The sequence below is a fragment of the Apis florea genome, unplaced genomic scaffold (assembly GCF_048593485.1).
Source record: "Apis florea isolate Af1SG1 unplaced genomic scaffold, ASM4859348v1 contig_2272_pilon, whole genome shotgun sequence".
NCBI classification, from domain to species: Eukaryota; Metazoa; Arthropoda; class Insecta; order Hymenoptera; family Apidae; genus Apis; species Apis florea.
In genome coordinates, this window is record NW_028256549.1 from 1,884,814 (window position 1) to 1,902,595 (window position 17,782).

The window sequence follows — 17,782 nt, forward strand, 5'->3', positions numbered from 1 at the left end:
GAAAAATACATACATACATACAATATATATATATATATAAACATAAAAAATATTAATTATAAAATACTAATATAAATATACAATATATGCAACACAAAATATAAAAAATTCATAATTTATCACTCACTTTAAAATCATAAGGATTATCTCTAAATGTCTCACATAACACTACTTCTGGAGCCATCCAATATGGTGTCCCAATAAATGTGTCATGTTTCTGTAAAGTATGCTTATTTTTTGCAGATACTCCAAAGTCGGCTGTGAATTTTTTAAAAATTTTTCTTTATACATAAAATATAATAATTATATTTAAATCTAAATGTTTAAATATTTATTATTAAATCTATGTGTTTAAATATAAAAATCACCTAATTTCACTCCTCCTGCCATTGTTAATAAAACATTTCCTGCCTTTAAATCCCTGTGAATAACTTTAGATTTATGTAAAAATGCAAGACCTTTTGCCATATGTTGACATATATAGGCTATTTGTGGTTCTGTTAAAGCTTTTGCTAATTCAACCATTATGGAATCAACAGCACCACCATCACAATATTCTATCAACATCTATAAGTTTATTAATTAAATTATTAATTGTATAATATAAATACTAAATTTATAAATATTATATAATAATAAAATATACCCATAATTTGCCTTCAATAAAATATGCTTCATGTAATTCAACAACGTTGGGATGTTTACATTCTGATAAAATATCTATTTCAATCATAAAATCACTGAGATCATCTTCTCCTTCTAATGCACACATTTTTGCAGCAGCAAGTTGATGAGTTTGCCTATGTTGTGCCTAAGATATATAATGTTAATTTAATAAACTAAACAATTATTTAAAAGAATTAACTTATTAAATTGTTCAAATTATCACCTTATAAACTTTTCCAAATGCTCCATCTCCTAGCTCACCTATCATTTCCCAGAATTCTTCTGGATTACAATCCATTTTAATATTATTATATAGTTTCTTTTTCTTTGCATCATTTCCACCAAAGTGGAATGCTTTCTTTAAATTCGATAAGAATGACATTTTTGTAATTCTTACTCAATATATTTATATGTAAAATATATATTTCTATTACATTATGTCATAAAACTCAATAATGTTTATCATTAACAACAAATATGTATTTTACATTGACTTTAAATATAAATTTAAGCAATTTTTAAATAATTCATTATTATTTGAAATTATTACAAAATACATAAATCATCTTTCTCTTATATATATTTTTGCATACTTTCTATTATTTAAATATATTTTAACATTTCCTTTTAAAATAGAAAATGTTTTAAAAAATATATTTAATTTATATCCCCATCTTACAATAGGGAATTATATAAAATCTCTCCCACATCTTGATAATATATATAGTCAATATTCACTAATCAACAAAGTTGTTTAAATAAATAATAATGCAAATATAAAGAATGCAACCCATTATTAATAATTTTTTATTTTAGTTGCAATATATATATATATATATATAAAGCTGAAATAAATAAAAAATTAACAAGAATTAATATATTTATATATTTGCAATGTTATTATTTCTTAGCTCAATTAAAAAATTAAAAAATTATAGATTAATATAATTTATATACATTATAATTATTAATAGTAATAATATATAACTAATAATAATATAGTATTAATATTAATTATTATTAATATGGTATTAATAATAATTAATTAATAATAATTATAGTATCAAATAATATCAAATATTAATCATATAATAAAATGTATCAAGAGTACAGACAATAATATCTATGATAAAAGTATTAGATATCAATAAGATAAGCATATAAATATAATTATATAAAAAATATTATTAATTATATATATATAAAATATTTCTAAATGTTATTCTTTATGACTTCAATGATTTACATTAATTTAACAAATTTATGTTGTATATTCATTTATGTAATATATCATGTCATTCATAAATTATTAAATTAAATTAAATTAAGCTTATTCATCTACAAAAAAATCAAAATTACAAAGAATTTAATTTGTTTTCCTAATAAAAACAATATATAATTAATTCAATATATAGATATATAATTGTAAAGAAAGGAAGAAAAGAAACTTTATAATAAAAAATTACGAGATCAGAAAGACATTTGAAGTGTCAAAATTCATGGTCACGAGGTTGACACAATTTTGACAAGTAATCTACAGCCGTATCTGTCCGCCATCGTTTTGTAAATACACTTTCCCCATCTTATGTGTTGAAAGCATATCAAAGATAAGACTTGTCAAAATAAAGTTAAATTAAAATTATGCAGACATTTGAAATGAGAATTATAATAAAGACATTACATTTATGTATTTCGAATACAATAATAAAATTTTTCCTCATCTGTATTGTTTGTATTCTAATAAAGCCGATATATTTCATTTAACATTTAATGAATTATAAAAAGATCTTCTAATTTTAATTATATGAAGTAGAAACATAAATATATTATTAAAATGATAGTAAAACAAAGAACTTTTTTTATTTTTTTATTTTTTTTTCCTTTAAAAATATGATTTTTTAAAAGAATGTTGTAGACATCCTCTGCTCACCTTCTCTTTTAATGATCCACCGTTCATGAAATGGGCACACTTCGTCTCAATTTATACCATTGATAACTAGCTAAAATTTTTAAATTACATGTTCGCACTAATTACACATATCATCGAAAAATTCACTGTTTAAATCCAAATATTAAAAAGAATGTGCAAACTATCGTGTGTGGAATCAGTAAACTAGACAGACTCGCACGTACACGGCCATTTTCAGTAACACACGCACATCACACACTATAGTGTACCACGCCTGGAAGTGACGTAATCAATCGGCAAGTGGGCCTCTATTCTGCGAAAGATTTTCTAACTTATAAATGCATTTTAAATGCATATCTCTATAAAAGAATAGTCCAATAGTATTTCTTAAATTAATCTTAATAATAATAATTATTAATTATCATTTAAAAATCAGCTGCAATTACATAATAATGATAAAATCTGCGATTTATTTATAACCAATAAAAGTTCATGTTTATATATTTTAAAATCTTAGTGTAAATTTTAACTTTTCTTTATATTAATACTTTTATGCTAGTCTTATATACTAAATGTTCTTATATATATAAAAGTTAACACTTGTTATATTGAATTATAGAATTGATTTTACGACGTGTCATTATAGTTAGGGAAACCTTCTAAATATATAATCTTATTAAACGTTGTGAAATAAACTTATGTTTACAAGAATGAAGATCTTCATGAAATTAATACTATTTTGAATTTAAGAAAAATACATTCATAATATATCGATATCAAATTTTTTCTGTAAATAATGTTTACTAAATATATTGGCTTTTTAAAGAATATTATAATTAAAGAATAATTATTTTCATATTTGTAAAAATTATTAAAATATAAAAAATAAAATCATAAATATAAAATTTTATATATAAATATATATATAAATAATTATAAATAAGAATTAAAAATTTTCTTTTATTCATAATTTCATTAATATTTAGAGAAATATTATTTCCATATTTCAATAGTATAATATATTAAAACATTAAAATATGATATAAAATAAAAAAATTTAATATTTATTATTGATAAGAAAAAACTTCTCTTTTAATAATAATCGAAGAATAAATAACTCAAATATAACATACAAAATTCAAGACTACCAACATAATATACAAAAAAACGTCATTTTATGATATATAGTAATATTCATGTCAAACATGAAATAAGTTTACATTACCATTTTATTATTTTACGCGTATTAAAGAAAATTATTATAATCTAATTTATTTGATTTAATCAAATACTTATTTGTATTTATTCGAATACAATTTTTTTTCTTTTTCTGTAAAAGGTAATTTACTGACTTTTAAATAGATATTGATAAAAAATATAATAATATAAATGTAAACATTACTCTTTTCATCCAATTACTTTATAACAATTTTAATTTAATATTTTAGTGTTTAAAATTAAAATGTCTAAAAATGAACGAGGTATATTTCAACAAATTTTTAAACATTTTATTGCATCATTAAGAATAAACCAGCATAAATTAGTTGGCGAAGATTATTATGGTACAAAATATTATGAAATACAAAAATCTAATTCAAGAAGAAATCCACGATATTTTGTACCCGTAAATAAAGATAATCACGAGCAAGAATTACCTGTAGAATGGGAGGCATGGTTAAGATATCGTAGAAAACTTCCACCATCAAAAGAAGAAATAGAAAAAAATTATAAATTACAAATGATAAAAAAACAAAATTCTGCACAAATAGAAGCAAAATATTCAAGTAATAAATTGCAAGAATCAACATTATCCAATAAAGAATATACCTCATTTCCAGTTTATGATGAATATAAAAATCATGGACAAAACTATGACGTAAAATATAAAAAAAAAAATCAAGATAATTAAATCAGGTATAATCATGCATCTTTTTAGAATGTTTAAAGTTAATAAAATTTAGTAAATATGTACAAACTTTATTGTAACATATAATTGTATTATGACATATAATTTATGTGTATTATTTGTTTATAGCCTATGAATAAAACAATTTATTAATATCCTATATCTTCTTTGCATACTTATACACTTACATATATTCTTCCATAAAAAATTAATCATCTTTTTAAATGAAAATATCATTGACATTAAATTTAATTAAATTCCTGATATAAATGATACAAATAATAATTCAGCTGTAAATTTTTTACTGAGCAAAATTATTCTCAAGTTTTTTTATTTTTAATTTATATTGTAATAAAATAATTTTTTAAAAATTAGTTCTACTACATATTGATAGTATTTCTGACTAATTGACTAATTTTAAATATAGAGAAGTATAGATAAGCAAAAATTAAAACCTAGACTTTTTAATCAGAAGATAGATTATAATTGTTTACATTGTATAAGAAGTATTTCCGATGTAGACAATATGGAATATCACTGAACAGTAAGTAAATTCTTTTGTTTAAATGAAACTGATGGAATTCAACACATGATGTGATATTTTGTAATCAACCTGAAAAGTCACTATTATCAAATAAAGCTTGATCGTATAATTCTCCTTTCACTAATCGCCCACCGAAGTAACGACCATTCAAAGAATCTCTTGCGCGTTCTGCCTCTAAAATAAATATTTAAAATAAATATAAAAAGAGCAATTAATAAAAATTTTTTATAAACTTTTATAAACTTACCACTCATCTGAGAAAATTCAACAAAAATTTTTACGATGACTTCTGCATCTTCGTCATCTTCAGATTGTCGTTCATTATAAATAATAACTCTTTCAACAACTCCAAATTTAGAACATTCATCTTGAATTTCTTCTTGTAAACTTTCATCCACATCTTCTGGAGCTACCATATTTCGTAAAATGACAACACGAGATTCAACTTTGCGCATAAGTTTTTGCATAACAAGATGACGCGCACTTTGTCCTTTGATTGACATATTTTCTTGTTGCTGTAATGTTTGCGGTTCTGTTTCTTCTAATAATTTTTTTTGTAATTCTTCTTGTTGTTTCTGATGAGCTGCTTGCTCTTGTGCTCGTCTCATAATATCGGAATTTGTTGTAGTTGTAACTGGTATCTAATAATATTATAAATAATTTAAATATTTTAAATATTTTTTGTTTCTGAAGAATAAATGATAAAAAAAAGACTTACAACTGGAGTTCCTACTATTGTAGGTGCTACAACAGCTGGAGGCGGTATCACAACTGGTTGTCCAGGTATTGGTTGAATTATTGCAGGAGGTCGAGTTAATGTTTGCGGTATAGCTATACCAGGAGGAGGTATAACAGGTGCTACTGTTGCTATAGTTGGCGGTGCCATTATTGTTGCAGGAGCAATAGTGGGTCTTACTATCCCAGGTAAAGCTAAATGTATAAAATTTATATATTCATTTCTACAAATCTTATAAAAAATTTAAAAATATAAAATTTTCTCAATTATTTTTAATTCATACCTTGATTTAAAATCGGTGGTGCAGCTGCTCCAAGCTTAGTCAAACCAAGAGCAACTGCATTACTGGCTACCGCATCCATCGCTTGAATTTTTGCAGTTGCAGCTGCAGCTGCAACTGCTGCAGCAGTAGGCATCATGCTAGTTCCACTTGGCGGACCCATAAGAGCATTTGGTGGCGTAATAGCCCTGCCTACTCGTAAGTACTGCCCACCCAAGTCAAATAAATTCATTGATGCAATAGCTTCCAAAGCAGCTTGCATTGTTTCATATTCGATAAAACCATAACCTTTATGTCGATGTGGTGAACTTCCTTGTGCCAATTTACAATATGTAATAGGTCCAAACGCTTCAAACACAGATTTAATATCATCCTCTGTTAAATCTTGATGAATTGATGCAATATAAATTCGATTATAATGTTTACTTTCTTCAGTAATTTCATCTATAACGGATTGAGCTTGAGGCATATTCGATGGACGTCCCACAACCTGAAGGAAAATGAAGATTTATGATTAATATTTTCAACTATAAAAAAAAAAAAATATTTGTAACGAATCTGTCATATACATCAATATTTTAATTATAAAAAAAAAAAAAAACATATATATATATGAAAGATATATGAAAACAGGATTAGGTCTAGGAATTATATTTTTCACTTGAATACATAATTTTAGTGTGTTAAAAATATCTTACTAATTCAAAAATATTAATTTTTGTATGAATAGATCTATCCTATCAAAATAGATATTTTATTGGAATAATGGTAGAATTTAATATTATTGTATTAAAAAATACTTGTTAAAATAATATCAATATACTTGTTAAAAAAATATCATAAGAAATTTAAAAATCTATAATAATTTGATGAAACCATTAAAATTTTAGCAAGATTTTTTTTTGATCGAAGTGCATTTTATAAATATAATGCAATTCAATCAAAAGGAATTTCATATTGGATAAAGCTAAATAAAAATTTGCCGACCTCCGGCGGGATGATAGGATTGCTGGGGGACAGGAAATTCGTTATATAGGTACGTCCCGCTACCTTGATGTTACGTCCACCAATCATGACACCATTCATTTGTTCCAAAGCAAGTTGTGCTGCTTCAGGTATCTCGTATTCGACGAATGCAAATCCTTTGTGCTTCTGCGTAACTGGATCCCAAGACATGTTGATTGATTTTATAGGACCAAAAGGCAAAAAAGCTTGCCTAATCGTATCCTCTTTTAATTCAAAACTGATGCTGCCCACATATACCCTGTCATATAGGAATTTTATTTCAGGTGACAATCACTTTTTATTATATTAAATCAAAGTTTTCTGTTTAATTATATCTATTTTCATAATATATTTATAATTCTATCCTACCATAATTAAATAGGAAAAAAAAAAAAAGAAGCAAAACAAATTTTTAACATTTTTTCCAAAAAAGATATGTAAAAAAAAAAAAATTGTTATATTTTTATATATTTTTTTTTATTTAAATATATATAAAATAAAGCAGAAGAATTCAGAAATATTAAAAATATATAAAATATGTTAAATGTAAGTGATAATAGCATGATTTTATTAAATAGAAAATTATTAAAAAATTTAAATTTTTAATTTCTCAATTCAATTCTCTTCCAATTAAAATATTAGGCAATATTTATATCATAAAATTATTTATATTCAATTTTACAGTAAAGAAAAAATATATTCTAAGTACATAATTAAAATTCATTAAAACCCAAATCCAAATGATGAATGAAAATTTTTAGCCTGTACAGAATAAAGGTTGAAAAGTATTTTTACTTAAAACGACGAATATCGAGGACAAAATTTGGAGGGCTAAGACAAAGAACAAACAAACCTGCACATGAGGGCGAGAGCCTGCTGTCTCTGCACCTGATTCCGTTGACTAGCCATTTGCTGTAACACAAAGGACCATAGGCCTTCTATTGATATCCCTCCCCCTTACACACATACACCATGTCTCGTTCATTTCAAAAATCCCCCAAGCTCTTTTACCATTCCATCTTCGTTGCTCAACTACTCTTATCTTAATATTATAAAGAAGATATAAAAATTTATTTGAAATAATTTTTTGTAATTTCTCAATGAATTACATAAATTTCTTCTAAATAAATTATATATGAATTTTAATTTAATTAATAGTATTATATGTATATTTAATGTTAATACGGTTTGAAATAATATTTCAAAATACTTGATAATTAAAAATAAGCAAATTGTATTTTTATTTCGATCAAGTATTAAAAACACGTTATTAAAGATGTTTTTCTTTAACTAAAATTTTAATATTACATTTAAAAATCCAAAAGAAGTATTTCATTGAAAAATGATTATATTTTCATAATAAATACGAAATAATATTCTAAATATATCTTCAAATAAACTAAAATTAGAAAATAATTTAAATTTAATTTAAAATTTTAACATCGATATAATACATTATAGCTATTATTGAGGAACTCATCTAATCGTAATAAAAAAAACAAGAAAGAATAATTGAGCTCGGAAGTATATATTAATTATTTTTCTCAAAACGTCCAGAGATTCATGCGCAAAAACTTGTCCTCCTTCGCGCTGGTACAGCTCTGCTCCCGCCGACTACTATCTCAAGATATCTAACCTTCGCTTACAGTAGTAACTCAGGGAAACGTTTAGGAGTGTTTGATCGTAAGGCGGTTTCGTATCGTTTCTGTCTTGACTTGGTTGACACTAACCTGCACATTAGCAATAAAACTTGCTGCCGCAGGACCAACTTATTCTTCTGCGGGGAGAAAAAATCAACCGATCAGAGTTAGGTTCCAGTGTTCGTTTTTAATTTCTGTTATATGATTTGACTTTACTCGCTCGTCATAACGAACACAGGTTAACATATGTAAAATAAAAATAAATATTACTCGGCGGGGCGAGCTAAATTGTAAGGACAAATATCAGTTTAAAATACTATAAGCACATTTTCAATTTTTTTCAATTTTTGTTACATTACTGGCAAAGAGCTAAATAGAGGAAGAAATGTAAATTTTTCTTTAAACAAATAATATTTTTTGAGACAAAAAAAATCCTATAATTTTTACATCATTTAATATCATTTACTTAATATATTAACTCCATTGTGTATTCATATGAACAATCAACATTTTATTTCATTTATAATATTAATGAAGTAAAGAAATAAATTAAATGAAAATTAATTATTGATTCTTAAATATATATTCTATACTTTATCTTTTTCTCTCTTTTTTTTTTTATAAAAGGAGAGGAAAATATAAGAAGTATGAATAAAATATGTATATTCATATATACATATTGTATCCACAATTCTTCTGCTCACAAATAATGCAGAAAAAATTTAACAAATATTTATCTATTATGTAGATGTTGATTGTTTTATTAGTTCTATTTATATTAATAAAAAATATAATATAATGATTATCATTCTTATTTAAATATGTTATAATAATAGCACAAAAAAACAGATATTTATATGACAAATGATGACAATAGAAATCTATGAATATACAATGGAATATAAAATATATGTTAGGCGAGTAAAGTTTGTTAGCACCATGTTAAAAAGTTACCTGTTGTTGATGAGCGAGTGTCTGCTTCATTAAAACCATTTTGATGCTTTGTTCCATTGCATATTTTTTTGCTCTATTTACTGTATCCTGCTGTTCAGATGTAATTTTTGGAAGACCTGCACCTAGAATGCCAGGCAATGTAAGATATTTAGCTCCAGGTCCTGTAACAAAATAAATGTTAATTGTAAAACAAAACATATTTTATCAATACATATTCTATTGAATAATAATCTTTCAGATCTTATCAGCTATTTGTCCATTAACTTATTATTCACTCTCAACATAACTATAATTGGAGCAACAAAATTTAATTGTCACAATATATTTTATCTACATCATGTATAAATATTTCAATTATAATGATTTGTAATTTTGTATATTATAATTTTACGTACCAGCAACAACTTGTTTAATTTGATTAAGATCATATATAGGGCCTGGCAAGAACTCTGATGCATTTCCTACGAAAAAAATTAGCATTAGATAAAAATAAAACATGAAATCTATATTTAGTACTTCCACCATCACACACACGAGAATTTTTTGAAGAATATCTCAACATTTGTTTTTTATTTTTTTTTTTCCATACTTTTTTCATTTTTTTTTTTAATTTATTTTGCGATGATAGAGGTACTATAACTGTTAATAATTTTATAAAATATACAAATTCAATTTCCAATATCTTTCTTTGGTCTTATTTTTTAAAATTAAACATAATTTGAAATATTCATATATATGATATTCAATTTAAGAATATTTAATATTGGTGCATAAGTATACTGTAAAATTTTAATAAACAGTTTTATATATTTTTATAGTTTTTAATATGGGCAAAGAGTGAAAGAAATGACTTAAAAAGAGACGAAAAAAGTAACGATGTCGTACAGCAATTCCCACTGCGGTAGAATCGTCCTCCAAACTGTAAGTTCAAAGAAATTAAAACAATTAAGAACAATAACGTTACTTATATAAAGTAATGTATGTTCAAAATTACATATATGTACATATACATTCATATATAAATATATTTTGAAAGAAATGCATTCCTTTCTTTTCTTTTACGCCGTCAAAATAAAAATTATTTTACATCTTAAAAGAGAAATAACGTCAAAATTATGCTAAATATATCAAAATTTAAGAGAAATTATTGCAACTGTTCGGTTAACTTCATTTAAATTTTATTACGATTTACACTATCAGCCCCAAAAAAAGACTACCAATAACTAGATTAGGTTTCGTATGATCATAACCAATTTGGTCTGCTAGTCTCTGAAACAGAAATCAGAACACGTTGAAACGTTTCTTTCTCTCTTTTATGATTTTTGCTGTTTCTCGAATTAATACTATTAGCTTTGTTCGATTGTTTGATTAACAGCTAACCGTGTTCTGGGCTGAGCAATGATGGTTGTGCGCAAACTATCCGAGATTGAGGCGACGCACAAATCTGTAAGCACAAAGCAAAGGAGAATACTCTCAGTGCATTTTCTGCGCCATTTTCTTACAGTTTGCCTTTTCCAACCTACCACGCAGTTAACCCTAACACATTTCTGTATAGCAATGGCGATCCTAATTAACAAAAAATCTAACGTGATCGAGCTTTTGTAAAATGAATTTTTCTTGTGTTGTGTACCCTGTGTCCAATAACTTTTTTATTTGTTTACATATGTCTTTTTTAATAAAAGAACAAATTACCTCATACTTATGCAATTCAAATATAAATGTTATAAATTTTGATATTTTAAAAAACACGTCGCCATTGCATCTCCTATTTATAAGCTTCTTTTTTTTTGTTTCATATTTAAAAATAAAATTAAAATATCATAAATATTATTTATGTTACAAAAAAAGTATTTCAATAAGAAAAAAGATTTATATAACAATATAAATATAAACAACTATTTTCACTTTAATGAAATAAATTGTAGAAGCTTATAATTAGGATAAAAGAAGATTATCCTAAAATGCTGACCTATCTAAAATACGCATCATATTTGGTACTCGACAATAGATGCTGTGTCAGTAGGAGTTTGCAAAACTCTGATTTGTTCTGTTCAACGAATGTAGCGTTCTCTTTCTTTGTTTGGCACACGCTCATGATCACAGCTCAGTCGTAGGCCACAGATTCTGTACTGTCTCTCCGCTGTAACATCTCAGAACAGAAGGACAACCATACATTAGTTTTATTGAGGGCCAACGATCACCTATCACCCTAGCCTACCAAAATATATTCTGAAACTGCAATAGACCACTCAACACTTATAGCTTGCCAGCAGTTTAATAGAAAGCTAGCACCTGATTGTCCTAAGTAAATAATATATGCTTTTCTTCATCATTTCCTTTGCTTAGAAATATATTATGCTTGCTGTTGCTTCTGTGTTCACCGTCTTTTCCAGTTGTACGCTTAATTGTATAATTTATTAGTATAGATTAGAGACATACATCTATTTGGAAATATTAGCAATATACCTTCAACTCTAGGTTTCTTGCTAGGAGGTTCCACATTATTCTGGGATGTTGGTGCCTATAAACATACATACATGAAATATTTATAAAATATATATAAAAATATATATATATAAACTTTATATTTATAAAGTATATAAGATAAGAGAAATTAATAAAAAATAAAATTTTGCAATATTTAAATCATTAAACTATATCATATATTACTTTAATATTACAAATTTTAATATTTTATATTATACATAATTAATTTATTACAATAAAAAAAATTATATAAAAAAAAATTTAAGAAAAAAAAATGTTTAAAAAAATATTTATTTACATTAAAATGATATAATATAAAAATAAAAATTAAAAGAATAACTTTATTTATTAAATCAATATTAGAATTATCAATAATAATATATTTGTAAAATATTGCAAAAATATGTTAATATTGTATATTTTATTGAATATTCCGAGATTGTTAATCATAAGTACGTTACACACAAGCATTCTACAACCGCCATCATGATGAAAAATTTGCTGTTTCTAATAATTCAATGTTTTTTATATATAATAATAATAATTAACTTACCATGGCCATTGCTCCGTTCATTATCCCTCGTGACTCAATATATTGTGATTAATACTTTTTTTACATATAAAACTTCACTAACTAAATCTCAACCGATTTGGAACAAGTAACTTACATACAAAATGATCCGAAGCTTGCCTTTACGGAAGTATTATAAGTACTATGTAAGTCAGTAATAATCTTATATAAAGTGAAATAATAATTGTTTATGTGAGTAACAAAGATATAGTAATTTTAATTTTAAATAAAAATACAATTATATCCAATTACTTTATTGCAAAATATTTTTTATTATTAATATTAACTTTTTATATAGATTTTTTATATTAATTAGTATTTGATTACAGTAGTGATTGTGACAATTACAGACGTATGTTTAAAGGTTAGAAATTTATGTGATTTTTTCGTTAGAAAATCAAATTACAATGAGCTCCGATGACTTTCAGGTCAGATTAATTAATAATGAAAAGGTATAATATAATTATATAAATACATTATATTATATATATAAAATAATTATATTATTTTATTTAAAAATCTATATTAAATCTACATTTATAAATATCTAATTATGAACTTACATACATGAAAACATGATACATGAAAACGTTTTTTTTATATTTATACAAGTTTAAGTATTAATTATCAAAAGAAAAATAGACAATTTATTGCAGGGTAAAGGCCTTTTTGCTATTCGTTCATTTAAAGATGGAGATACAATATTGGAAGAAAAACCTATAATTTGTTGTCAATTTGCATGGAACTTAGACTATGGATATTTAGCTTGTGACAATTGTTTAACACCTTTAGAAACTGCAGAAGAAAATGTACATAGATTGACCGGAAATTCAACAATTATTTTACCTCATCCTGAATGTTGTGAAACAAATAAACAATTAATCACAGAATGTTCTGAATGTGGTACAAAATATTGTAGTGTTGAATGTAAAAATGATGCTTATTTAAGGTAATTATTGCAATTCTATAAATATAATGCTAATATTAAAATTATAAAATTTTAAAATCATTAAAATTTTAGATATCATAGCACAATATGTTTACAATCAAGAGAAAAAGATGAATCTCATCCTTTAGTTCAATTAAATGAAACATGGAAGCAAATGCATTATCCACCAGAGACAGCATCAATAATGTTGTTAGTTAAAATGGTAGCACTAATTAATCAAGCCAATAATAAAGAGGATATTCTTTCAACTTTTTCACAATTTTGTCATCGTACAGTTAATGACACACATGAAATTGCACATAAACTATTGGGAGAAAAATTTGTTGGTCAGATTGATGTACTTAGACAAATGATGCTAAAAGCTGTAAATACAGAATTTATAGAACATGTATGTAGTACAAATATAATTGAAAATGTATTGATGTCATAGAATAAATTTTTAAAAAATTTCTACTTATAGTGGTTTACACCCGAAGGTTTTAAAAATCTATTAGCTCTAGTAGGTACAAATGGTCAAGGAATTGGAACTAGTGCATTTAGTCGTTGGGTTAAAAATGTATCTGCTTTAGAATTACCAAGAGAAGAAAGAATTCAAGTTGACAAATTAATAGATCGAATTTATGATGATATGGAAGAAGGTAAATTTTCTATAATTTTAATATAAAGTATAAATTATAACAATATAATTTTTATATTAATCTTATTTTTTCAGCGGTAGCTTCTTTTTTAAACAATGAAGGTTCTGGACTTTATATCCTTCAATCATCAGTTAATCATAGTTGTGTACCAAATGCAATTGTAGAATTTCCTTATTCAAATAATGTATTAGTTTTAAAAGCTATTCGTGATATACATCCTGAAGAGGAAATATGTATAAGTTATCTCGATGAATGTTGTCTAGAAAGAAGTAGACATTCTCGACAAAAAGCATTAAATTCTTTGTATTTATTTCAGTGCTATTGTAATAAATGTTTATCACAAGCTAATGATCTAGATTTAACATCAGAAGATGAAATAGATGATAATGATGATATGTCTAGCTGAAAATTTGAATTTTTATAATACATATGCATATAAATAAATTTTTTAATATTCCTATATGTCATAATAACATTCAATTTACCTATATTTATATTATATATGATGTAATTTTATTACTAATTTGTAATATATTTTTAGTCAAGTATAAATATTAAACATATTATTTAGTTATATAATATATTATTATTTAATTTTAGTTGCAAATATAATTTAATGTGTAGCTTCATTTTCTAAAAATATTTGTTAAAAATAGAACAATCAATGTATTGTTGCAAAAAACAATTAATCTTTTGTTACAAATAATTTAGCAAAATAACAGATATTCCTATATATATATATTTTATAATAAGATATTTAATATTTAATTTTGACAATGCTACAATATAATGTATATATTTATGTGTAAAGGCTTTTTATTTATAAATCATTATATTGTAATAAAATATCAAATAAATTGTACATAAGAAAATTCTATCATAACATTATTGTACAATTTATTATTATACATACATATATATATATATACATATAAATATAATTAGAGTATTAATTTAGAGTATTAATTTATACAATTTTTAAATAAATTTTTATCATACTTTAAAAAATATGTCAGTTCAATATAATTAAAAGATTACAAATTAGAAATAATATACATTCTTTATCCTTTTTTTTTTAATATAAAATAATTTTAAAAAAAGAATAACACATTCTGTTTGCTATTAATTCAATAAAAATTATGTTAAATTGTATATAACAATTGTTTCAAATTGATTAATTGCACACACTAAATTATAAATATTATATGAAAATGTAATATCAATTTGTCTTTTAAAATTTAAATAATTATATAATCATTAAATTAGATAATTTTTGCATTAACATTATGCTAATATTATATGATATTTGACATTAAATTGTCAATCATTTTTAAGGATTAATTCGTTTTTTCCTAATGTCAATAAATTTGATATATAATAAGGTACAGGTGTAATAAGTATACGTCGTTCTATTAATTTCGTTAAACATGCAACAATGTTATGACTACGAAATTCCCATCTGAAATATATTTAAATACATATAAAATCACAATTATATTGATTATAGAATACTACAAAATATCATATTACAATTCTAATTGTAATATTATATGTTATATATTCAATTTAAATAGAACTTACGTTGCACCTATATTTTCATTTGATAATTTTGCCAATATATCTTTATGTGATAAAGGTATACTATGTCCATTTACAACAAGAACTTCTAAAGTAGGAGGATTATCACCAAAACACGCTTCCGCATATTTTTTCCGCTGTTTTTGTTGAGTAAAATCTATACCTGTCTCCCTAAAATGTATAAAATATATAAAATAATATATAAAATATATGAAATAAAAAAATATTATTTTAAAAATTTTTACTATCTAAAAATAATTTAAAAAAACTTACTTTTTATCAGGAGAACCATCTTTAAATAATAATATTTTATTAATATTTTCAGAATTCATTGTTCCTTCTTTTTTTTTCCAACATAATTCACTTAATGATTTAAGATCTCTACCCATCAATTTAAATCTTCTAGAATTTGTATAACCCAAACTTTTTACTATTGCTTCCAAAATGTCAGATGAAATTTGTTTTTTGGTAGAAAAAAAATATTTTTGACCCACAAATAAAGCAAAAAAAATTGGAATTGTATATTGAATCTTCCCTTTTTTAGTTTTAGTTTCAGTTAAGGAAACATATATAATGCCATTATGTGTGTTTATTTTTACATTAATTTTCATACCTAATGAATCAAAATGATCTTGCATAATATTTTGAACTTCTCTATTTATAATATAATTTGTAACTTTTGTAGGTCCTATTAATGTATAACCATACCAAACTTTTTTATTACTATGCCAACTTATATCTGAAAAATATGAATTTTATTATTCGCTATGAAATAAAGTATTATAAATAAATTTTATATATATGTACACACTCATGTATGTATATTACCAATTAATTGTAATATTGATAATCGATCTCTTAAAATTTTCTTCTGAAGTTTAGCTTCCTAATATAAATAAAATAAGAAAAATAATATATAATGATATATAACAATAAAACTGATAAAAAACCATGATATATCTATATATAAAACTTACAGTAATAACTATTTTAACAATTTGTGCTACATTAACTGATGTAAAATTTTTATGATTTTTAACTAATTTTGATCTTACATCATTCCATGATAATTCTGGAAAAATTGGCATTACAGATGATTCTAAATCTTCAAATTTAAATCTTTTAATAACATTAACTATCATTTGTTGAACAGATGGATATCTTGCTAAAAAGTTAAAAAATATAAAAATAAAAAAAATAATCTTAATCCATTAATATTTCAATATAACCTTTTTAATTTATAAATAATAACATGATTTAATTAATCATTTAATTCACCGAATAATACTAACCCGACATTATATAAAATAAAAATGAAATAAATTGAATAATAAAATATTTTTAAATAACATTAAAATAATAAGATTTATAAAATTTTCAAAACTTATTAAAATTTTTGACAACAAACATCATATATATAATGGCAAATTATTATTTCCCGCCAAGATAAAAATAATATCATAGATTAGCTATAGAATAGATTTATCATCCAATATATTTTTGTGTCATTTGATTCAAAAGATTTATAATCCTATTTTCGAATCATATGGGAAATTATTAATAGAATGAGAGATGCACTATTAAAACGAAAAGAATTATAATTAAATATAATCAATTTAATATATTATTTATGATAGCATTCATAGATATTAGAAAAACTAAAGATAAATTTAGACATGTATTTTTATGATATATAATTTGGAAACTTATATGTTCTCTTACCTTTTAAATTTATTTTAATATTATTAATTCAATGAATAGTTCATTCTACAGACAAAAATTTTATAAATACAATAATTTTATATTTTTAATTTTTTATTTTTAAATCGGTATTTCAATTAATATATCACTAAATTCCATGAGATGTTAGATCTACGCTATAGTTGGTCTATGATAACGCGCAAGCGTAATACGAACAT

The 17,782-nt window shown here is 23.7% G+C and overlaps 5 protein-coding genes across 25 annotated transcripts in view; 2 read left to right on the plus strand and 3 right to left on the minus strand.

Moving 5' to 3' along the window:
- Positions 1-2,888, minus strand: part of Slik (Sterile20-like kinase) — an 11,083-nt gene extending 8,195 nt beyond the window's left edge. For 3 of the 8 annotated variants that reach the window (XM_031915389.2, XM_086902601.1, XM_086902596.1), the window contains exons 1-5: positions 2,597-2,832; positions 890-1,511; positions 647-811; positions 369-567; positions 128-258 (exon numbers count right to left, since the gene is read on the minus strand). In XM_031915389.2, the coding sequence (XP_031771249.2) occupies positions 128-258; positions 369-567; positions 647-811; positions 890-1,048 (654 nt within the window). In that variant the 5' untranslated portion in view covers positions 1,049-1,511; positions 2,597-2,832. Of the gene's footprint in view, positions 1-127; positions 259-368; positions 568-646; positions 812-889; positions 1,512-2,596 lie in introns of those variants that run through there. The other 5 variants (XM_086902598.1, XM_086902595.1, XM_086902600.1 and 2 more) reach the window with 3 other exon arrangements.
- Positions 2,607-4,641, plus strand: LOC100863640 (NADH dehydrogenase [ubiquinone] 1 alpha subcomplex assembly factor 2). The gene is made up of 2 exons (XM_012484266.3): positions 2,607-3,914; positions 4,024-4,641. Exon 2 carries the CDS (start codon positions 4,038-4,040, stop codon positions 4,482-4,484), a length of 447 nt encoding a protein of 148 aa, XP_012339720.2. The 5' UTR covers positions 2,607-3,914; positions 4,024-4,037; the 3' UTR covers positions 4,485-4,641.
- On the minus strand, positions 4,532-12,822 carry hfp (Poly(U)-binding-splicing factor hfp). 12 transcript variants are annotated; one of them, XM_086902610.1, is made up of 13 exons: positions 12,681-12,767; positions 12,107-12,161; positions 11,610-11,789; positions 11,021-11,084; positions 10,036-10,101; positions 9,641-9,801; positions 8,777-8,823; positions 7,900-7,958; positions 7,092-7,305; positions 6,045-6,531; positions 5,744-5,955; positions 5,273-5,666; positions 4,532-5,199 (listed from the first exon to the last, which is right to left on the minus strand). In XM_086902610.1, the coding sequence occupies exons 8-13, from the start codon at positions 7,953-7,955 to the stop codon at positions 5,090-5,092; spliced, it is 1,473 nt and encodes a 490-aa protein (XP_086758736.1). In that variant the 5' UTR covers positions 7,956-7,958; positions 8,777-8,823; positions 9,641-9,801; positions 10,036-10,101; positions 11,021-11,084; positions 11,610-11,789; positions 12,107-12,161; positions 12,681-12,767; the 3' UTR covers positions 4,532-5,089. The 12 variants fall into 12 exon arrangements, with proteins under 12 accessions (XP_086758736.1, XP_086758734.1, XP_012339713.1 ...); XM_086902608.1 differs by lacking the exon at positions 11,021-11,084 and having other exon boundaries at positions 12,681-12,822; XM_012484259.3 differs by lacking the exon at positions 8,777-8,823 and having other exon boundaries at positions 12,681-12,822.
- Smyd5 (SET and MYND domain containing, class 5) lies at positions 12,597-14,747 on the plus strand. Of its 2 annotated transcripts, none has more exons than XM_086902652.1 (6): positions 12,597-12,844; positions 13,028-13,150; positions 13,355-13,647; positions 13,720-14,035; positions 14,108-14,285; positions 14,360-14,747. In XM_086902652.1, exons 2-6 carry the CDS (start codon positions 13,106-13,108, stop codon positions 14,689-14,691), a joined length of 1,164 nt encoding a protein of 387 aa, XP_086758778.1. In that variant the 5' UTR covers positions 12,597-12,844; positions 13,028-13,105; the 3' UTR covers positions 14,692-14,747. The 2 variants fall into 2 exon arrangements, with proteins under 2 accessions (XP_086758778.1, XP_003692172.2); XM_003692124.3 differs by having other exon boundaries at positions 12,771-12,890.
- Positions 14,748-15,083: 336 nt separating this feature from the next.
- On the minus strand, positions 15,084-17,336 carry LOC105734961 (uncharacterized). Of its 2 annotated transcripts, none has more exons than XM_086902653.1 (6): positions 17,156-17,336; positions 16,841-16,935; positions 16,692-16,749; positions 16,137-16,602; positions 15,867-16,034; positions 15,084-15,744 (listed from the first exon to the last, which is right to left on the minus strand). In XM_086902653.1, exons 1-6 carry the CDS (start codon positions 17,160-17,162, stop codon positions 15,606-15,608), a joined length of 933 nt encoding a protein of 310 aa, XP_086758779.1. In that variant the 5' UTR covers positions 17,163-17,336; the 3' UTR covers positions 15,084-15,605. The 2 variants fall into 2 exon arrangements, with proteins under 2 accessions (XP_086758779.1, XP_012339726.1); XM_012484272.3 differs by having other exon boundaries at positions 16,841-17,028.
- Positions 17,337-17,782: the final 446 nt, after the last annotated feature.